The following is a 21,339-nucleotide window of genomic DNA, read 5'->3' as shown; positions in this document are numbered from 1 at the left end:
AAAGGTGGTGCAATATTGGCAGTTCCCAATGGTGTCATGTAATAAGTAGGGTGGCCAGCTCGGCTCTCCACAGGACACCTTTTCACAACCTCTTGAAGCCTCAGTCAAGGCTCCCTGCTCTCCCTGTGCAAGTTACATGGCTAGTTTTACTCCACACTGCCTGCCATCGTCTTTGGCAAATAGTGTGAAGGTCTTGTGGCATAGTACTGCTTAAAAAACCCACAGGATTGGGACTTTTAAACTACAGTATTTGGGTTTTATTTCTCAGCTTGACCATTTACAAGTTGTGTGATCTTGGAGAAGCTTCCTTGAGTCTCAGGTTCTTTATCTATAAAAAGTAAGGATAATTACTGCAGAATGTGCATCATAATCAAATAAGGAAATGAGATCTATCTGCTTTGATAAGTAAATGAGATCTATATGCTTTGTAAAATACTATACAAAACCAAGATGACTCCTGGTGCTAACAGATAAGGTTTCCATTTAACTTGTCCCATTGGTATGTACAGGACCTAGTTCTTGAGCAGGGCAGCCATTAAAAAAAAATGAAGAAGAAGAGAGAAAAAGGGAGAACAGGCTCAGGATTCTGGATTTTATGTTTCATTGTGTTTATATGACCCCTAGCCCACCCATATTCCATCTTTAGCTACATGACAAATTACTTTGATCATCTCAAAACATAGTCATTATACTGTCTTATTAGATATACAATTGATAAGAGCAATTTCATTGTTAATATTTTTTGAAAAACTCAGAGTAAGGGTTTGTACTCAAAACTCATTGAAGCAACTCTGGAATCACTGAGGGCTTAGACAGTAATGAAAAGAAGTCTAATAAATATCAAAGTTTAGAAAAACCGGGAACAAATTATCTGAGCATTAGCCTATTTTATGAAAAGTAGTTTTGGGTAAATACACTGGCAGCTGCTTGTTCTGCTCAGACAGTTAACAATGTAATATTTTCTCTCCTCATGGTGTTCATTCGTCATCCTGTAATGAAGATGTCAGGCTGGGTATTAGGATCTGAGGAAGGGACCGGATCTGGCTGTCTTTCAACCTAACGCTTTTTGCTCTACCTTTTTGTATCCCAGAATATTCTTTTTGCTTTAGCTCTCTTAAACTTTTTTGTTAACTTTTGAACTTTTATTTGGAACATTCTTTTACAAGTCTTTTTGTGGACATATATTTTCATTTTTAAATTGTTAAACTATTTATTAAATTATAAAGTGAAATTGATTGGTTTTTTTCTTGGTGTACAGTTCTATGGTTTTAACACAGGCATAGATTTGTGTAACTATGACCATAGTCAAGATAAAGAACAGTTCCACCACCCCCCCAAAAAATTTCCTTGTGCTGTCCATTTATAGTCACCCCTACTTCACCTCACCCTCAACACCTGTCAGCCGCTCATTTATTCTGCATCCTGATAGTTTTGTCTTTTTGAGAATGTTCTATAAATACAGTCATTCGGTATGCAGTCTTTAGAGATGGGCTTTTTTCCCCTCGGCATAATTCCTTTGCTGTTGCACGCATCAATAACTTTTTATTGCTGAGTTGCATTTCGCTGTATGGATGTACCATATTCATTCACCTGTTCAAGGACATCTGGGTTGTTGCCATTTTGGGGGCAATTATTAGTAAAGGTGCTGTAAACATTTGTATACAAGTCTTTGGTGGACCTAAGTTTTCATTTAATTTCTCTAGGGTATTGAATTATGGCATTAATTCACATTCCCCTAATGACTAAAGATGTTGAGCATCTTTTTTTTTTAATTTTATTTTATTATGTTATGTTAGTCACCATACATTACATCATTAGTGTTTGATGTAGTGATCCATGATGCACTGTTTGTGTATAACACCCAGTGCTCCATTCAATATGTGCCCTCTTTAATACCCAACACTGGGCTAACCCATCCCCCCACCCCCTCCCCTCTAAACCCCTCAGTTTGTTTCTCAGAGTCCATAGTCTCTCATGGTTCGTCTCCCCCTCCGATTCTCCCCCTTCATTTTTCCCTTCCTACTATCTTCTCTCTCTCTCTTTTTTTTTTTTTAACATATAATGTATTATTTGTTTCAGAGGTACAGGTCTGTGATTGATCAGTCTTACACAATTCACAGCGCTCACCATAGCACATACCCTCCCCAATGTCTGTCACCCAGCCACCCCCCTCCCCCCCCCCCCCCACCACTCCAGCAACCCTCAGTTTATTTCCTGAGATTAAGAATTCCTCATATCAGTGAGGTCATATGATACATGTATTTCTCTGATTGACTTATTTCCCTCAGCATAATACCCTCCAGTTCCATCCACGTCATTGCAAATGGCAAGATTTCATTCCTTTTGATGGCTGCATAATATTCCATTGTATAAATATACCACATCTTCTTCTTTCAATCCATGAGTATGGAATGTCTTTCCATTTCCTTGCCCAAAGGAGTAACCATCTAGGTGATCTACAGCAATAGCACCTCTTGATCCCCAGTCTGCTTATCTTAACCCTGGAGAGTCTGCTTGTTGGCTCTGAAGGAATAGAGCAATGGTAGCATATGCAGAACTCATCTTTGTGGAACACATTTTCTAGAAGAGAGAATTAAAATCACAAAAGAGCCATTTAGAGCAAATTATAGTCTTATACATCCCAAATCATATATTTAAGTGGAGAAGAACTTAGAGGAATGGAGCAATCAAAGGGAGAATGACTAATGAGGGCATTTGAGATGATCATGTTGGACTATACAGATTACAAAGCACTTTGTCCAAACATTATTTCATCTTTGCAAGAATGCTGCAAGGTACATATTATGAGTCTCACTTTAAACATTCAGAAGCTGGGGCTCAGGGAAGCTAAAGGACTTGCTCTAAGGCTCATAGCTAAGAAGTGTCAGGGCTGAAGTTTGAGCCCAAGTCTGTGCGACCTCAAATTCTGTCCACCTTCCTTTGGCAGCTCTGGAATGCTGGACACAATGGTGAAAATACGGGAATGGGAAAAATAGCAGGCTGTTTCAGGCATTATCCCTAGGGGACCACTTAAGAGAATAGTGACTTGGGGAGAGGTGGGCTCTGGAGATGCTAGTACCAATCCAGTTGTCAAGGATGGCTGAGATGCAGTGGGGCCTGGAGGAAATGATGCGGTTGGGTCTTGACCTAAGGTTTCCCATTTCAGACAGGGAGTTGGTAGCGGGTTTCTCCTATAAGCCTACGGACTAGCTTTGGTTAGAGTAATCTTGAAAATTAGTTTCTTAAACTTTGGTCAAACCTGCGACCAAGAAGGGAAACCTGGCTTTAGATAAGATCATCTCAGCTGTTAAGTTAAACAAGGAGAGACATTTAAGATTATATTTACTGCCACAACTGTTCGAAACAACACCTTAGTTTATACTGCATTGATGTATGAAAGGACAGTATTCATTGGATATCTTTTTCATATTTACAGTTTCATTTACATAGCAAGTAGAAGTAGATGGGTTTTTTTTGAGCCAAGAATAACCTTCCATTAAAGTAATTCAGCAGCATTGAGTGCTTTACCAATGAATATCAAACCTTGGCAAAGATGTAAAATAGAGAGAGAGTAAGAAACATTAAGGGCTCATTAGACACCTTAACAGCTAATGTAAATACAGCTAACAAAGTGTTCTTTGATCATTTTCTTTCTTTTTGAAAATTAACTGATGCGATTTAGAAAGAGAAAGTTCTGTTTCTGTCCGTTCCTAACCAAAGGGCAGCAGTGTTTGTGGTTGCAAACCCTCCATTACGTCTCCCGTCCTGAGCCTGAATTCATTATTTACATGTACAGACTAGTTAGGTATGAAATACTCTTTCATGCTTTTTTTTTTTTTTTAGCAATGTATGTGCTTATTTGTTACTTTTGCATTCTGATCACAAGTCAGAAGTTTGCCATCTATATTGATGTATAGAGAAGCATGAAATATAAATTCATGGAAGAATCTGGAAAACTATTACGTTCTTGATATCCAAGCAGTGGATTTAAAGCAAGTCATCATCACCTCATAGTGTTTTGTTGTCAAAGTCAGTGTCTTGTCCAGTAAAACTCATTGCATCCTTTGATACAGCACCGTCCAAGAGAACCTTTTGTGATGACAATGATGCTCTTTAATCTGCTCTGATACCATAGCCGCTAGCCACATGTAGCTACTGCACACTTGAAATGAGGCTGCTGACTGAAGAAATAAATTTGAAATTTTCTTTAATTATGGTTTTAATTTAGCCACATGTGGTGAATGGCTGCCATATTGGACAGTGCAGCAATATATTCGTTCACATGCTGTTTATCTCAGGTATAAAGATATTTACTGTTTAGAAGCCAATATAGTGACATTTAATTGTTTTTAAGGAACAGATAGAAGCCTCAGTTTGTTCTTGAAAATAATTGTGTCAAGCCAAGCAGACCTGGGGTGAGGGAGGAATGTGCAAATATTTCAGTTGAGCTGGTTGGTCAGATTGTTTATTCCTTTATTCACTCAGCAAATATTCATGGAGCACCTAATATGTGTTCTGCATTGTTCTAGGTGCTGGGGGATACAAGAGGTTCAGTGCATGTGCACTGCCTTCAAGAAATTCCCCAAGTAGAAAAGGTGGACAGAAAGTTAGTAACAAACTTTCATACAGAAGAGAGTGGAGAAAGAGTGAAGAGTCAAAGATGACTTGGAGGTTTTAGTCTTGAGTGACTGGGTGGAGGGGGACACTCATCACCAATAGAGGAGACACTGAAGAAGGAGGAGGATGAGGAAGAGGAGGAGGGGTCACATTGGACCACCTGGAGTTAAGGTGTCTAATGTTAGGCATCCAGACTGCATGTCCTGAAGGCAGTTGGATATTTGGGTCTACAGCCCAGGGAGAGGTCTTGAGATAGAGATGTCAGAGATGCCCCTAGTTGAAGCCAAGGGACAAAATGCAGTCTGCAAAGAGATAATATAAAGAAAGAACAGAGAAGTGAAGAACAACCTTGAAGAAGTACCAACACTTAGTAAGAAGACATTCTGTTAGACTAAAACTGGCTTATAAATTTAGTCAAACACTGAAAAAAATTAAAAATATAGATGATAATCTTTTAGGAATTTTATTTTTAAATGATGTCAGGGCAAATTTGTAAGTAACGCTGTTTATGTTATTTGATGCTGAAAGTTGAGCCATTAAGAAATACATAGTAGACATTTTATAGCCCCATCATATACACAAATGACTGAATTTACTCATTAAGTAGTTGTTTTATGCAATTTAAATCACTACTTCCTAAATGTTATATATTTTGATATCCAAAATATATTTTTTCAAACCCTTCTTAGTTTTCTACCATTAAAAATAAATGATGTAAGGGGCGCCTGGGTGGCTCAGTCTCATGATTTTGGCTTGGGTCATGATCTTGGCGTCCTGAGATTGAGCCCTACGTCAGGTCCAAGGTCCGTGGGGAGTGTGCTTGAAATTCTCTCCCTCTCTGCCTCCCCCAATCTCTCTCTCTCTCTCAAATAAATAAATCTTTAAAAAATGATGTAAGTAAAATTGATTTTTTGGCTGGGTCCTGTGAAATATCGAATGGAAAATTTCTCACAATCATATCAGTATTGACTTTTTGAAACCTTTCAGAGTAATCCAGTTATTCTGTTAATTTTGTGTTTTCTGAATGAATTGGGAGGGTTTCACAGATACCATTTTGTCACTGTGTTGCCGTTCTAAGGACTTGCTTTTTATCATATCTGTTATCAGACTCCAGTTTCTCATTTTGTAGAGTGATGGGGCTTTTCACTGTTTGGCTTTGGCCTGCTAAAGAAAAACTCCTGAAATCAAAATACATTTCCATAACAGATCTTCAGGAAAATTTTAAGGCTTAAAAAGTAATTCCAGTATTAAAACCAAGATTCTCATTCATTCATATTCTCTCCCCCCAAGTTCTCTCTCACCTTCCACTCAATTTGGTGAAAAATAAGCTAGTACTTAGACTCCAGTGCCAGGAAGCTGGGTTCTCACCTTGGGCATCAAAATTCTAATTTTGATAGAAATGAATTGATAATGAGCCAAAGAATAGAGAGTTTTTCTAATAACAGGAAACAAAATTAAATTTGGCCTGAAAGCATTTTTTTTTGTAATTGCAGTTGGTTTAAAAATTAAGAAGATTCACCCATATGCCTTGTTTTTTTGTTTGTTTGTTTATTTTTTTTTGAGCTTGCTTTGCTCACCACTTTTAACCAGAGGCATTGAGACCTGCGGCAAACTTCATTCTAATGAGGGTCCAGATGATTTATTTATCTATTTTTTTCAGATGATTTATTTTATAGATATGGTGTACAACAATTTTCTCTGTCGGAATAGCAGCACCTCAAAGATTGATGTGATGTATTAAGAAAAATAAATATTTGGTTTTTTAAAAGATTTTATTTATTTATTTGAGAGAGAGACACAGAGATAGTGACAGAGAGCATAAGCAGGGAGGAGAGGGAGAAGCGGCGCCTGACGACGCGGGGCTCGATCCCAGGACCCTGGCATCATGACCTGAACTGATGGCAGACACTTAATGACTGAGCCACCCAGGCGCCCCTCAAATATTTGTTCTTATTTGAACCTTATTTTTACTGTACAGTAGAAAATTTAGATTTAAATGGCAAGTGAGATGAGCTTACCATTTCTCTTTTCATCTCTTTATAGAAGCCAGGACCAGAAAAGAATTTCTAGAATGGAACTGCTGCATCCTGAATCTGCGGCTGCTGCCTCAGACGTATGTACATAAGAGAGTCATAGGGTAAATGGATGGATCCTTCTCCCTGTAATGTTGGTTCTTTAGTTAATGTGTGTTGCCAACAGAAAAAGGTTTTAGTTTGGAGAAGTAGCCCATCTGGGCATAGCACTTGAGCTGTGTTCCACAGCTGCCATTTTGTAACCATTTCTTATTGGGAGCTGGCAACAGCCATGCTTGTGTTGGGGAGCAAAAGTGTCCTGACCCCTTCAAGGTCCTTTTAGCCTGACTAAGAATCAAATCAACATGAGACGGATTAATGGGAGAAAATCCAATTTAATAGCATACATGGAGGGAACCCACACAGGCATGGAAATTTTAAAGAAGTCAAGCAGAATGAGGTATGTATGTCATTTTGAACTAGGGAAAGGGGGGTAGGGATTTCAAAGGGAAGGAACACAATCCTCAGGAAGAATGAGAAAGAATAAATGGTAAACAAATGTTTGCGGGGCCACTCAGAGACAATGGGACACAGAGAGGACTTCGATCAAACAGGCATTGCTAGGTTCCTCCCTGTCCACCATGCCTAGTTCATGGTATAATGGTATATGGTGATAGCTCTCTTCCTGAAGCAGGGCCTCGATCTAAATTCTTTTAGGCAGTTGTTGGGCAGGTAAAGAGTTTTTTCTGAATCTGCTGGGTTTTGATTGCTTTTTTAACCCAGAATAATCTTCATGCCAAAGTGGCCTATCTTGGGGCAGCCTGCTCTTGGCCCCCAACACTTGGAATAGTCCCTGTAGTACTTTTTTAAAAATTAAGCTAAGCTCTATGCCATTGTTCAAGATCTTTTTGACTTGTGAGTACATTTCAAAAAGGAAGTTTATTGACGTGCCTGCTACAGTAGGCTAATGTGGGGTAGACTCATGAGCTGGCTCCATCCCTTCATGGGCAGAACCCAGCCCCTAATTAGCCTAGATTGTCCCCATCCTTTTCCTAAGCCACTGAATGTATCATCCACTTATCCATTCACCAGACGTCACTAGAGAGAATCTTAGAGGGATGCACATTAATAGAAATATGAAATCTGGATCTGCGTTCAGTGATCTGAAACTCCAGTCTGGGAAAGAAGATCAAAGTGCAAGAAAAAAAGCATAGAACAGAAAAAGCCTCCCAGAAAGCCTTCCCTGTGGATGGTGTTCCACCTACCTGCCACTCCCTGGGTGCCTGTGACCCAGCTGCCATGGTGGAGGTGCTACAGAGAGAAAGATGGCCCTAGACGTCAAAAGATAAGGGTCAATTCCTGATTCAGCCATTTACCAGTTTTGTGACCTGGGAAAAGTTATGTGCTGGTGGAGAGCCTCTGTTTTCCTGTCAGTAAAAGGGGAGTGGTCATCTGCCAGCCTATCTCATCTGGATGTAACCTCATTTATCAGTGCATTTTCTGTGTTCATAGAACAAAGCTTCTGTGAGAACAGGGGCTGTCTTGTTCATCGGCCTATCCCCAAATATCTTGAACAAGGTTTGCCACACATACTAGGTGCTCATAAGTATTAGATGCACAGAAGAACATTGTATGTTACAGCACTGTGTTATTTTTATAGCACTCTTCAAATGTAAGGTGAGAGATCCCAAGAACAGTATAGATAGGCTAGGTGGGTGGACCCTCACTTTGGTTTTCAGGCCTGCATGTGATTTTGTGTGAAAGGATTTGTGTGTTTCTGGGACTGTGCAGACAGCAGGGGTTTATACTATTTAAGCTCTTCTCTAACATAAGAGATACACCTATGTTTTAAATACAAAGTGCTGATTTTGTATTGCATTTTCCAACTATTGCTCATTGTAGGGGAGCAGAATTTACCACCCCAAAATATGTCTCTGGAATAAGGATTATTTTAAGCTGAATATTTTTAAGAAAGTGCAAACACAGGAGAAGCTCAAAAGACTGAGTAGAAGTTAAACTTTTGTAGGAGACATTTAAATTTATAAGGGCAATCTCCCTTTGTTAAGGGTGTCTCCCTCTCTGTATCAGAAAGAGGAGGAAGACTTACCCTTATTACTTTGCTTCTCCTTGCCACCTCCCATAACTGACTCCCCCAGTCCCAGCATCATCTTCTGTCTTTAGCTGGAGATGGTATTTAAGGTGATGGCTTCGGCCACCTTGGGGAGTCACTTAGTTTTCCTGGGTCTCTCCCATGATATAGGAGGTATCCATACTTGATTTTCTCCTGTTAATCTGTCTGATGTAAATTTAATTCTTAGACCAGTCAGAAGAAACTTCAAGGGTAACAAGCTACTTGTTTATAGATGAAGCTTTCTGAAGACAGTACATCTGCTTAACCTAACATTCTGTTCAAGAAAGTATGAAATGGATGAAATTAGGTAGAAAAAGGCTAATTTAAACAGAGTAGTGTTCTGTTTACACACAAACTAATTGCAGTTATGCTAGGAAAAGAGGCCAAGACATCCCTAGAACTCCGGCCATCAGTCTAGCATCTATGCTGCTGACAGCCTGACTTCATCAATCAACAAATACTCACTTAGGGTCTGTAGTGTGTAATGTGTGAACAATCAGAGTCCTTCAATTTAGTGTGTCTTGAGGAAAGCTGGACTTAGAAATTCTCACTTCATAAACTTATAAAACCTAAGTAATTATAACATGTAAAGGAACTTTTTTTTAAAGACACCCATAATCCCACCACTATGGCACAATTGCTATTTAATTTTGCTTATTCCCATTCAGTCTCAGTCTACCAATTTTAATCATTTCAGTAACTGTATAATATTTCATGGAATTGAGAAACTTCTGCTTCTAATTAAGATGGAGTGACTAGGACCAGATTTAGCTTTCCTGCCCCTGACAACAAAATGTATGAAATAATAGTTTTCAAGAAAACGGTTGGTCATAGGGCAACAAAGGACAGGGACTCTTAAGAGATGGGAAACAATCAGATGAGCCCTACAGTTGCCACAGCTTTACTACATAGCGAGTTTCCAGGTTGTAAATCTGTTCCCCTTCACTGGTATCTTTTCGCTTCTGACATAGTTTCTTTGCTTGGTATCTTTTTGCTTCTGAAATAGTTTCTTTGCTTTGTTTTTGTTCCAGGCCAGTTACCATTGGCACACATGATTCTGTCATTTTAAGTTTATTTAAGCTTAGTGAATTTATATTGATAGACTAAATAAAATATATGAACACACAAAAATGGACATCTTATTCAACACCCGAGTATACACATGTCTATTGAAACTCATCCAGGAAGCAAGGAGCTAAAGATTAAATTGATATATGACTATGATAAAAAGCAGAAGGAAAAGGACAGGGAAAGAAAGGTCATATCCCATCTTATTGAATACCACCTCACCAGAATATCTTTCTCGATAATGAAAAGATTATCACATCCCTAGCAACATATCGCTTATTTTAAGGAGTACAAAGCACAGTGCACTTGAACAGGGAGGTTGTGCAAGTTTCCTGAAGTTCAAATGCTGGGATTTGATCTGGGCCAGTGTGTTCCAACAAACAGGTTCCTTGTAGAAAAATTGGCATGGGTCTGTGTCTTAATCCAGTCTGAAAACAAACCAAAACAAAACACAGCCCAAGCACTAAAATTTTCAGCAGAGATGTAAAAGATTCCAGTGCTAAACCAGGTACTTACATTTCACATGAGCAGGGAGCTGCAGACTTTTCAAAAGGGATCCAGTCTTCTACTTTAGTAGAAGTGGATCACTAAACTCAGAATATGATGTGTACAATTTAAAGCAGCAGATGGCTTCGATTGAGGCACCGGGGTTCGGGAAGAGAGCGCTGGGTTTGAAGTCCTTGGACTCTCTCTCACTCTGCTCCTGCACTGCTGTGTGACGTTGTCTTCTTTGACACTATCAAAGGGGAGGTTGCACTAGAAGCTCTCCAGGGCCATTTTCATCTCTGTGCTACTATAGTAAAGATGTTTTCGGTAATAACACTTCCAACTTTAACCTGCACCGAAGACATGAAGTGGCCATTAAGCAGCTCCATCTGGCCTTTCCTTGCCCTCAGCGCCGGCTGCATGTGCAGGCCCTCGGGTGGCGGTGCCCTTCTCCCACCGCCGGGTCAGCATCCTACCAACACCTGGGAAAGGCGTGTATTTTTTTTTTTTTTTGGTGCCGCGGCCTTTGAGTGGCACACAATTTTCTTATGCTTGTGCTTTCAGCGCATCTGTATTGTGTTTATTTTCTCGGTTTTGCCAGAGCATAGCACGTGGCACCCATAATCTCTGCTTGTTATTACCTTCCAGTAATATTTTTCAAGGACGTGTTTCGTGATGGTTTTGTTTAGGTGTTCAGTTGATAGAAGCAGTGTTGGAAATTGTGATGTGACATGCATCCAAGTTTGTGTTCTGCCCGCGTTTCCTGTTGTTTATATATCTGTCTCCGAATTGAAATGTCATCTTCTCCTCTTTTGGAAATTCCCAGGATCAAGCTGATATTCTAACAGCCGAGCAGTATGACCCCCAAGAATCTGTTCCTGGAATTGGGGTAGAGTCTGATACATCTTATGATTCCAGCGCATCGTCCCTGGAAAGCATACTAGCATCACCAGGTAGGTACACTGGACATGTGGGTAAGGATTATCAGAAGAAAAACAGTGAAGACTACTGTGGCATAGTGGTTGTCTTTTTTTTGGATAGTCTCTCAGAAACAGTGATATTTATTACATGATCTTCAATATTAAAGACATTTCATAAATATAATTGTATAAAAAATACAACACTTGAAGCGGTGCCGGATGCATAATGCAGATCCTGTCCTCTAATTTGCTGACCTTAGCATAGAGTCTTTGTATTGTGGAATCTTCATATATAGAACTAATACCTCTATTTTTTTAAATATTCTAGCTAACAACTCTTACATTATTGCTGTCAGTCTCAAACTTTGTTTAAAAAATCTTTTCAAAACAATTGATTTGGGGAGGGGGAATCCGTGAACCCGTGATTATGATTTCTGAAACGTAGAAGAACAAACTTAGTTTTTAATTTGCACACAGTAAACTTCACTGCTTGGGTTTGACAAAGGCAAAGAGTCCTGTATCTGCCACCACAGTACCAGACGGAACAATCCTGTCATCCCCAGATTCCTTTGTGTTGTCTCTTTGAACTCCAACTCTGTCCCTCATCCTCTGGCAACCATTGGTCTGTATTCTGTCTCTGGTTTCCTTTTTCCAGAATGTCATGTAAATGGAATCACATAGTCTCTCATCTTTTTGGTCTGGCTTTGTTAACAAAAATTCCTGGGAGCAGGACAACTGGGTCATATGGGAAGCGTGTGTGAAAGAAACTGCCAAACTATTTTCCAAAATGACTCTGCCCTTTTGTGTTCTTCAAATAGTGTTCTCCACCTTGCTTTTTGAAGGAGAGTCATTTCTCAACACCTCCACCAGCACTTTTAGCACTCCAGAGATCCCCACATTCTGGGGAACCTACTTTTTTGGAAGTGATTTATGATTAGGTTTGATTTGGTATTATCAGTTGGAGGGTACCAAATTTCCAGAAGCATGGCCGGAAGAATTTTATAATGAAAAGACACTCAACACGACTGGTTTGGGTACCTACCCACTTATGCTTGGATGGGTGGAGGTAAAGTCAGACACGCCTTCCTTTTTCTTTATTTTCAAACATGAACACAATTTTAAGGAATGTTCTGAATTACTCTTGGTACCTGGCATATCTAATCCTTAACATGGAATAAAACTGGATGCTCCTGTTTTTGTGACTTCAAAAAGAAATAAAGAGAAATCTGCAAATCTCTTTGATAATGTTGGCACTTCTGCTTTCTTGCTCATGCATTCCACTGTGCTTTCTTCAGCTACATCATCTCCGCGGAGCTTTGATTTTGAACGTGAGGCGGAGCAGGTGTATGATGTGGATGAGGTGCAACAGGTGGACGAGATGGAAGAGGTAGACCAGAGGGGCCAGATGGACGAGATGGGCAACGTGGAACAAGGAGATGAAGAGGAAGAGGTGGAGCAGGTGGAGGAGGTGGAGGAGGAGGGCCAGCTGGACCAGGTGGAGCAGGAGGCCCGCTCACCCTCCAATGCGGCTGCTGGCATCAGTGATGAGGTACCTGTGGGAGTCTTGCTCCACATAATTGTCTGGACCACTAACCCTGCAAAGCCCTGAATTTCCACTCTTGTGTTCAGGTTCACTTTGCAGAAAGCATCTTATTTTCATCACTATTTCTGTCATACTGGATTTTCAGATGCAGCTGAGAATCCAGTGGACCCTAGCAAACAGGGAGGTTGGAGGTTCTTTAAGTAAGACGAAATCTCTGTTCTCCTCTTAATGTAAAATATGCAAAGACATTTTGGGTTGAAGAGAAAGTTTGGGCCAAATAGGAAGCTTATCTACTAAGAAAAAGCAGTATTTTTTAAGAGCTGTGTTCCTTATCACCTGGGAGGGGATGCTAACCATCTCAGGGGAAGATGACTTTCCTGCCTACCATACCAACACCTCCCCACCACGAGCTAGGTTTCTCCAAATGGAATTTTTATTAGATTAGAAGCATGCCTTTCAGAATGTTAGTTGTATCCAACCTTCAAATGTCAGCACTGGTGTATGGTCCAAGGCCAAATCAGTGCAGTTGGATTTACTACTCTGTTGCTCTTCTATCCTCAAATTTGTGTACATAATCACAGATTTGGGCAATCATCTTTTATAATAGCAGGATTATTAAAATCAGGATTGGCAGGCAAAATAATGAGTTTATGGTCTGTTACGTGGACTCGTGTGCATTAATTACAAAGCCTAAGATGAGTCACTCCCTCTTCTGAGAAGAACTGAGGGCTAGAAGACAGTTGTTTGAGTTTGGCCCCAGCATTGACCTTGGCACATCCCTGAGTCTCAGTTTCTCCATCTTGAAATGGTCTGCTTGCCTTGTGGGGATTTCTAGACTGCTGTGAAAATTTTTTGAACAATCAAAAAAAAATTTCTGTAAAAATCCATGTTGTCCTTATTCGTGTCTTTATTATGCCAAAAAGCTGTGGTTCCCCTTTAACGTTGACAAGCTTCTCTTCTGCTTGGAATGAAGTCATAACTAAACTTTAAATATAACTTTTGTTTAAAATAGTCAAAATAGGGGCGCTTGGGGGGCTCAGTTGGTGAAGCATCTGCCTTTGGCTCAGGTCATGATCTCAGGGTCCTGGGATCAAGTCCCACGTTGGGCTTCCTGCTTGCCGGGAGCCTGCTTCTCCCTCTCCTCCCTGCTCATGCTCTCTCTCGCTCTCTCTCTCTCTCAAATAAATAAATAAAATCTTAAAAAAATAAAAAAATAAAATAAAATAGTCAGAATAACGAGCAATGAGTGTGGGTAGTACCGCTCTGCATGTGCTTATTTCTGACTGCCATGGATTGACAGACTGGAGTGTGTCCAGAAGCTGGAGACCAGGATGGAGAGAGGCTGGAAAATGGAAAATGTCATGCTGTCTGTAGTGGAAGGCACTGGAGAAGGGAGACTGGCAAGGGACAGGACAGCTTTCTCCAAGTAGCTGCACAGCCGCCATGCTCCCGAAGTGGAAGACGAGTCTCCAGTGGATCAAACTAGGGTGGAAACCTAGCAGCTGAGGGCAGGCAGCTTTCCACTCGCCTCAGGAAAGCCTTGCTCAGATGGCTTAGGTCCCTTCCTCAGGTGGTGGGCTTCCTCCCCTTCAACGGAAAGGTCTGAGGCAGGCTTGGTAGCTTATCTGCCAGGGACAGTAGAGAAAAGACCCCTGCTTGGAGAACGGGGATGTAGGGTTTGTGGCTTTCAGTCCCGAGTTTAGAGTTTTTACTTTTTTCTTTTTCTTTTTTTTTTTTTTGGCTTAATGAGTGCCTACTTTCTTATATGAACATCTGTATACTTTATAGCAAAAGAAGAGCAATTGGACAATTTTCAGTGGCTTAAAAATATATATATATATATAATTTTTTATTCCAAGTGCGAAAAACAGCTTGCATGTTTTTTGCTCTTTTTAATAACTCAGCTGTGCGCTTCCATTAGCCATAAAGCGTTGAAGGCCACAGTATATGATAGAATAGACTCTTGTTTTTGTTCTCTAGCAGTCGCATGTATATGTGCCTTCTCATCATTAATATTGGGACTGTGGCTCTCTCATCTTATTTATACACACAGTACCAACCCAGATTAAGGCAAAGAGTAGCTTCCGCAGATAGTTTTTTTCCAAGAACCCTGCCTTTTTCCTCTGCCCTCAGCCGGTCAGTTGAGAAGCCGTGTCTACTTTCTTAATTTCTCTCAAATGTGTCCCTTCCTTTCTATGTCTCCTGCCTCTGGTCTGTTTCAGGCCACTGTTATCTCTACGATAACTGTGTATGGGACAGTACTTATTTTTGAGGACATTGTGAAGGTCAGATCTGTGAATCTCTTTGCAGTGCTTAGAAGAGTGCCTGGAACAAAGGAAGTGCCATTTGAGCATTCTTCTTCTTACCGCCTTGCTAATGGGGGCATCTGATTGATGTTTCCCGCATGCCTTGTCTCTGATCTCCTGTCTCTGATATGACCTGCTGCACTTTGACTCTTCCACTAAGGATTTGGGGCAGGTCACTTCACACTTTGGGGCCAATTCCACAGCTTTATGTTTTGAGGAAAAAATCAGACTACATGATTCCCATGATCCATTTCTGATCTTGAATTCCTGGATTTTCTAGCTATTGCTTCAGACTTTCTAGTGATGAGTGAAATTGGGAGGGGAGGAATGATTCTCATTTCTCAGTCTTTCCAAACTTGGCAATAAGACAGCCTGGTAGGATTCGGAGAACCTGGCGTCCCTATCTATGAACCATAAGCCATTCCTTCCCCCAGCCAATAGAACCACCGCCGTCGATTACATCATACATCCACAAGCGGGAGCTGGAGCTGATGAAAAAGTTTAAGGAGCAACTGGAAGAGAAGACGCTGATGCTGCAAGCTGACCTCAGAAGCCAGAAGGACGCACTGGGACTGATGCAGGAACAGCTTCAGAAAATGCAGGGTTCCAGCTTTCAGATCAGAGGCCAGTTCCACGTGAGTCAGTGGCAGAAGGGAGAGAAAAGGGACCTTGGTAGTTTGCAAGCAGCTAGTCAGCACGGCCTGCTAGGAGGGACATTTGGAGCGGTCTTCAGCGGGGACTCCGGGCTGTGCTCTTTGTCTGCTGGGTGTAGTGGCTGAGGTGGGCCCACCTAGGCTCTGGCGGTGGCAGATGGGCTCCTGCACAGCCAAGGCTTCCTGGGCGGCCTGTGCCGCTCCGTGCCCCACACGTCTTGTGCCCCGAGGAAAGGCGCGGCCTCTGACAAAGACCTCTGTGATACTGTGTCTTTCCAGATGCAGCCACACGTCTCACACAGCCTTGATCGTCCTGAGTCCCATTCTTTGGAGCCGGTGCCCAAGAAACAACGCACTGAGCAAATGAAGGTGTTCCTCCCAGATCTCCAGATCAGCCTCTCCTGTGGTTCATGTTCGTCGCACTCTTTCAAATTCTCCGAGGAGCTTGAGGAGCCTGGTGATGTCTCCAGCCAGGTATGGAAAGCCTGTTTCAGCTGGGGAGCTGAAAGGAGGTTTCATTTTCATAACCCTTGGGGCCCACCCGGTTCTCCTGAGGCACCGGGTGGCTGCAGTTCACTTGCCTGAGATAAAAATGCTCGGCGAGCTAGACCCAGACGCTCGTGCGCAGGCACACGTCCGTGTGTTGCAGGTCGCGGCATCTTGCAGCCAGGAGCGGGGCTGCAGCTGGTGCCCCGATCAACACGTAGACACCACCCAGACCACGCCCGGAGGCGCACGGCCACTGTCATCTTCTGCTCTGGGAGAATGGAGCAAGGGTGCTCAGTCCGGTTCTGGGGCACTCTCGCGGGCACTGAGGTCCTTTTGTCTCTCCTTCTGAAGTCACTGCTGCAGGGGCAGAACCCGTTCCTGCTGCAGCGATTGCAGCAGGTGCAGGACCAGCACGTGGGGCAGCAGCCGCAGAAGCAGCCGCAGCCGCCTGATGCCGCGGAGGGAACCCAGGACCCCGGGACACTCATGCAGACCCAGCCCATCGCTGTTCCTGTCCAGTTAGTAGCTGGACGACAGGCGTCTGGCTACTATCAAGGTGAAACCCTGGGGGACAACAAAGATGACAGGCAGAGGTAAGAAGCGCATGGAACAGTGAGTGATAAGGGCTGAGGTCTCTGCTTTCCTCTTATGGCCAGACAGTGTGCCCGAGACCATGAGTGACTTGTCCACGGGGCACCAAACCCCCTCATCAAAAGCAATGTGCTCCCACTCATCTTGCTCTGTGGCTCCCCCCCCCCCGCCCCCGCCTCTGCAGGCACAGTGTGTGGCCAAGCATGTGTTGATGGAACGGAGGAGACTCTGTGAAAGTAGGAGGCCTAGATAAGAAAGCTCCCAAGTTAGGGAATTGGCACGCAGATCTTGAAGTCGCTTGGCTCCATCCACCCAAGCCCAGTCTCATGGCACCAGGCGTCTATAGTAAAGTCTTAAGTGCCCATAGCTGAATGACTCCTGGGCTCCCAGCTTTCTTCTCCCACTCTACTGCGATCTGGTGATCACAGCAGACCAGACCAAGGGGTCTCCATAGCATTGACAATCTATGTGAGGGAAGTGGGTGTGAAACAGTCGCTAGATGGCCGTTGCATACCAAAGAGCTAAGCTCACAGAAGGACTACGTTCTGGGAGGCAGTATGAGAACATGAACACATTTTCTGCTAAGTGATAAAGTCTGTGGTCCCAAATGCCAGAAAGAGAAGGCTCTGCTCAGCAGCGAAGGGGTTGTAGAGCACATGCTTGGTGCCCAGTAAATATTTTTGAGTGAATGCCAGCTCTCGGAGCGGGCCTCCCAGAACTCTCCAGATTTCCTTCTGGGCCCCCTTGTAGGATCGGTGACCCTAATACATCTGCTGGGTGGGTTAGTGCCGTGTTTCCTGCCAGCCTGATCATCAGAATGCACTTGAGGAGGTTGTGGAAAGTACAGATTCAGAAGTCCCTACTTACCCAGGATAAATGGGGCTCTTGTAGAGAGAGCACTGGATTTGCAGGGAGGAACTGACCCAGCAGCCCCACCCAGCTGTTCGCTCCTTTAGCGACAAAGGGCACGTCCCTGACTTTGGGTGGGTAAAGTGACTGGCCCGAGGCCACAAAGATCACCATTGTAGCAGATTGAGGGCTGTCCAAGTAATACAAATAAAACCACTTGAGACAAAAATTCACCTCAATCTTTACATTCACTTGACTCCAGCCAATGGAATCTTCTTTGGGCAAAGTGAGGGTACAAACCAGTGAATCCTGATTTAGCCACCACAACCAGTCATGCTGCAAGCACCTACTGATGAACAAGGCGATGACTCTTAGGTCATGGTTCCCAGATCCATGTTACTGTAACATGTTTCTTTCAGTTTTGTTTCTGAGGAGCAGCAAGGGGTGTCCATGGGTCCATTGCCACTGGTGTATAGCCCAGGCTCTGACATAGTCGCTTCGACCAGCTTTCCTCAGTCTCCCATAAATTCTGACTCCAGTGTAGTCACCCTGGAGACCCCGCAGGATTACGTCCAACTTTGGCAAGAGCCACGAGATCCACAGCATCACCTTTATCTCCAAGTGAATACTTGGCCTTCCAGTGAGCAGAACACCCTGCAGGACCAAGCCACCTGGCCCCAGGTATGACCATTCCTTTCTCCTCTGCCCTCCTCCCCCCGCCCCGGCCAGGTCAGGGCATTCTGCATGGAGGCTGGACCCCTTCCCCAAAAGGCACACGCTACAGGAGTACGCTCTGGGTGTGAAATCCAGACTTCAAAGCTCAGTAAATTTGAGGGTGGTTACTCGTATGGTGGTGGCACACCCTGCTGAGTAAAAAGATTCCTTTCAAGTTTCCATGAAAAAGTGAGCTGTTCTCATGGATATTAAATGCAATCTGATGTGAAAACTTCTCAAGCATATGTTACCTGGACAAAGTGAGTCAGGCCATATGCTGAGCTCATTGCCCGAGCCCAGGCCCCTGTCTGAACTTGTGCATCATTTGTTCTGCTACAAAATCCAGAGCCTAGTGTGGGTGTGTTTCCTTGTACTAAAAAATAAACCGAGGGTCCTTCTATGGATCGTGCTTGGTGTTCATCCATAGGGTGCTCCATATTTGCCAGGGTGGACCCCACCTCAGGGACCATCTGTAATGGTCATGTTTCCAGGGCAGTGTTGGCAGCTGGTCCAGATGGCAGGCACATATTGGGTTTTGCTCCCAGATACACTCCCAGCAAGCCCCTTGGGACCACATACTCTCAATCTAACAGTACTTAGAAAGGGTGTTTTAATTCTGGCTTTAGAAATCTTAATGGAGCCTAACCTCTGATTTTTTAAAACTAACAACAACAACAACAAGGAAAAAAGAACCCAGTAAGCTAAGGCAGAATGAGTGAGTTTGGATATTTTAAATGGCTAAAGGTGTGATTATTTTCACATACACACCTTGACCAGCTGGACTGGACCAATCCTCCAGAGAGTTGATCCATGAGAGGGACTGCCCATGCAAAGAGACCACGTGGATGCTCAGTGGATCCCGTGGTTCAGTCCCCAAGGCAGACTCTGGTGAAACTCTTCATCATGTCTGCTCTCAAGGCGCTACTATCTGGGTGGGCCCTTAGAAGCAGAGCCAAGACCAAGCTGAACAGATATCCCAAGGAAGTGGAGAAGGGAGGATGCCTGGAAGGTTGTTGGGAGAGTGCAGTGGGGCAGCCAGGTGCAGGATCATGTGGGAGCTTCCTTGTCCACAAGACTTCAGGGGCTTCCCATACCCTGCCCTGACTCATTTCCACTGGTGTCTGCCCCCCCTCCTCCCCGGGTTCCCAGGCACATCCGCTTTCTTCCCAGAGCCCAGCCCTGCTTCTTCTGTTCCTCTGTCTTCTCTTCCATCCCTTGGGTTCCACTTACTGAATTCTTGCATCACCTTCAGAACCCAGCCCACAGAGTCCTTTCTTCTCAAAGAGAAAAGACTCCCCCAGCCTAGTCTTCGTAATACCACCTTTGTGTCTGCCCCTCCTCCCCACTCTACAGCTCAGAGTGGGTTGTTGTTACCTTTCCCATCACATTGTTCAAGTAGGCCAGGTAGCTGCCCATCAGGCTCAGCATGGAAGGTACTTAGTTCGAGCAGAGTAATAACAACGTGCAAGGGTAGGGGCAGGGAGAGAGCTTCCAAGCCTTTGGCTAGCCATGGCTGGCAGAGAAGCTGGGCTAGGGAGGACCAGACACAGAACCCAGTACCCTTAGGCATGAAGAAAACTTTGGGAGAGCCCAGGGCTACTCTTGCTGGTCTTTAAGGCAAGATGCTATTGGAAGACAAAAGTGGAGAGGAACCTCATTGTCCCTAGCTACACCTTCTACCAGCGCCTTGTAAGTCTGTATTCCAAAGAGGTATTTCTCAGCAGCTTGCTGACTCGAACTAGAGGGAATGTCTCACCTTGTCCCCCTTTTCCTTGGCAGGTGCCAGCTTCTGAGGCAAGTCCGGAGGCTCTCCAGGACCCTGATGAATACTCACCAGGCCATATCGGCTATTTCATGTCTGCAGAGCAGTCTAGCTTGGATGAGGACCAGCGCCAGCGGTACTCCCATGCCAAACCTTGAGAGAAGAGGGACAGACAGGCCGATGAGGCCTGCATGGCCAGGGAAACTCCAAGGCTCACAGAGTTTCCTGGACTAGGGGTTTGGGGAGGGGGGATAGCGGTTTTTTTTTCTTTCCTGATAAGTACTGTTTGGGATTGCTGAGCACAACCCGTTTCTTGGAGGCTATGTTGCAGAGGCAGCCTGTGGCCCCCCGTGTGCTAATGTGTGACAGCAGCCGGGCCACAGCAGGAGACTGTTGTCCCCCACCTACCTGTCTGGCCTTGCACACGCCTGTTCTACCATGGGCTGGCAGGCTGCAGAGTCTACTCAAGTTAGAATACGTTTTTTGTTTTTTCTTTTTTTCTGCCAAGAAACATTTTCCAGCATGGTTTGCAATCTAGTAAGAAGCTGTTCTGTCTTAAGCCACAAGAGTTCCAAAATCTTGGCCCTGATGGCCAAGCCCTGCATCTCTTCCACAGTCATGTTGGGGAAACCACAGGGAACAGCATTCCAATGGTGGGAAGCTGAAATCAGATGAACATAGGTGCTTGGTACTAAAATAATCACAGCTCCAGTGCTTAATAAAAATTGTCTTTCATTGCAACTCTTTGTGAACTTATGATGGACGTTTGGAATCTAGAAATGGTACTGACCCAGTTGACTGATACCAGGATCCTGAGCAAAGAAAGGGCTCGTTTCCTGGACTTGGGCCCCTCATGGGCACCTCTGCTGCCTGCTGCATTTGCAGAGACCAATGGCTCCTGCCTTCCTGAGTGAGTGGCTTGTGTGCGCAGGCCCTCTGTGTAGCTGAAGCCTGCTGGCTCCTTCACTGATGCCAAGGGCAGCCACAGGCCTACCGGGCCAAAAACAGTGGGCCTAGAGGCTACCCCCTCCGTGTAGACCATGCTCTGCCTCATATATCACCTCCGAGGTGAGCCTGGATGCTTTGCATGCATGTTCCTTCTCTCCTGCCTGTAGCTTTCCTCCAGGGTGTACTCCCTGGAGGGAAAGTGATTTGTTCTCTGGCCAGACACCAAGTAGAGCATCTTCTCAGCTGTCTG

At 43.8% G+C, this 21,339-nt stretch overlaps 1 protein-coding gene across 1 annotated transcript; it reads left to right on the top strand.

Moving 5' to 3' along the window:
• The first annotated feature begins 16,698 nt into the window (after window positions 1-16,698).
• LOC118014151 (circadian clock protein PASD1-like) lies at window positions 16,699-20,643 on the top strand. Its single transcript, XM_035010228.1, has 3 exons — window positions 16,699-16,818; window positions 18,205-18,346; window positions 20,159-20,643. The coding sequence occupies exons 1-3, from the start codon at window positions 16,712-16,714 to the stop codon at window positions 20,297-20,299; spliced, it is 390 nt and encodes a 129-aa protein (XP_034866119.1). The 5' UTR covers window positions 16,699-16,711; the 3' UTR covers window positions 20,300-20,643.
• Window positions 20,644-21,339: the final 696 nt, after the last annotated feature.

This window comes from Mirounga leonina, unplaced genomic scaffold, assembly GCF_011800145.1.
Source record: "Mirounga leonina isolate KUSES-001 unplaced genomic scaffold, KU_Mleo_1.0 Mir_101799, whole genome shotgun sequence".
NCBI lineage: Eukaryota > Metazoa > Chordata > Mammalia > Carnivora > Phocidae > Mirounga > Mirounga leonina.
This window is presented reverse-complemented; position numbering and strand designations above follow the sequence as displayed.

What these genes read in the sequence shown, in the direction of transcription:
- LOC118014151 (XM_035010228.1), top strand. Translation starts at nt 16,712, where the DNA reads ATGCAGACCCAGCCCATCGCTGTTCCTGTCCAGTTAGTAGCTGGACGA. An exon ending in AACAAAGATGACAGGCAGAG is followed by an intron (nt 16,819 to 18,204) that starts GTAAGAAGCGCA and finishes TTCTGACTCCAG; the next exon opens with TGTAGTCACCCTGGAGACCC. An exon ending in ACCAAGCCACCTGGCCCCAG is followed by an intron (nt 18,347 to 20,158) that starts GTATGACCATTC and finishes TTTCCTTGGCAG; the next exon opens with GTGCCAGCTTCTGAGGCAAG.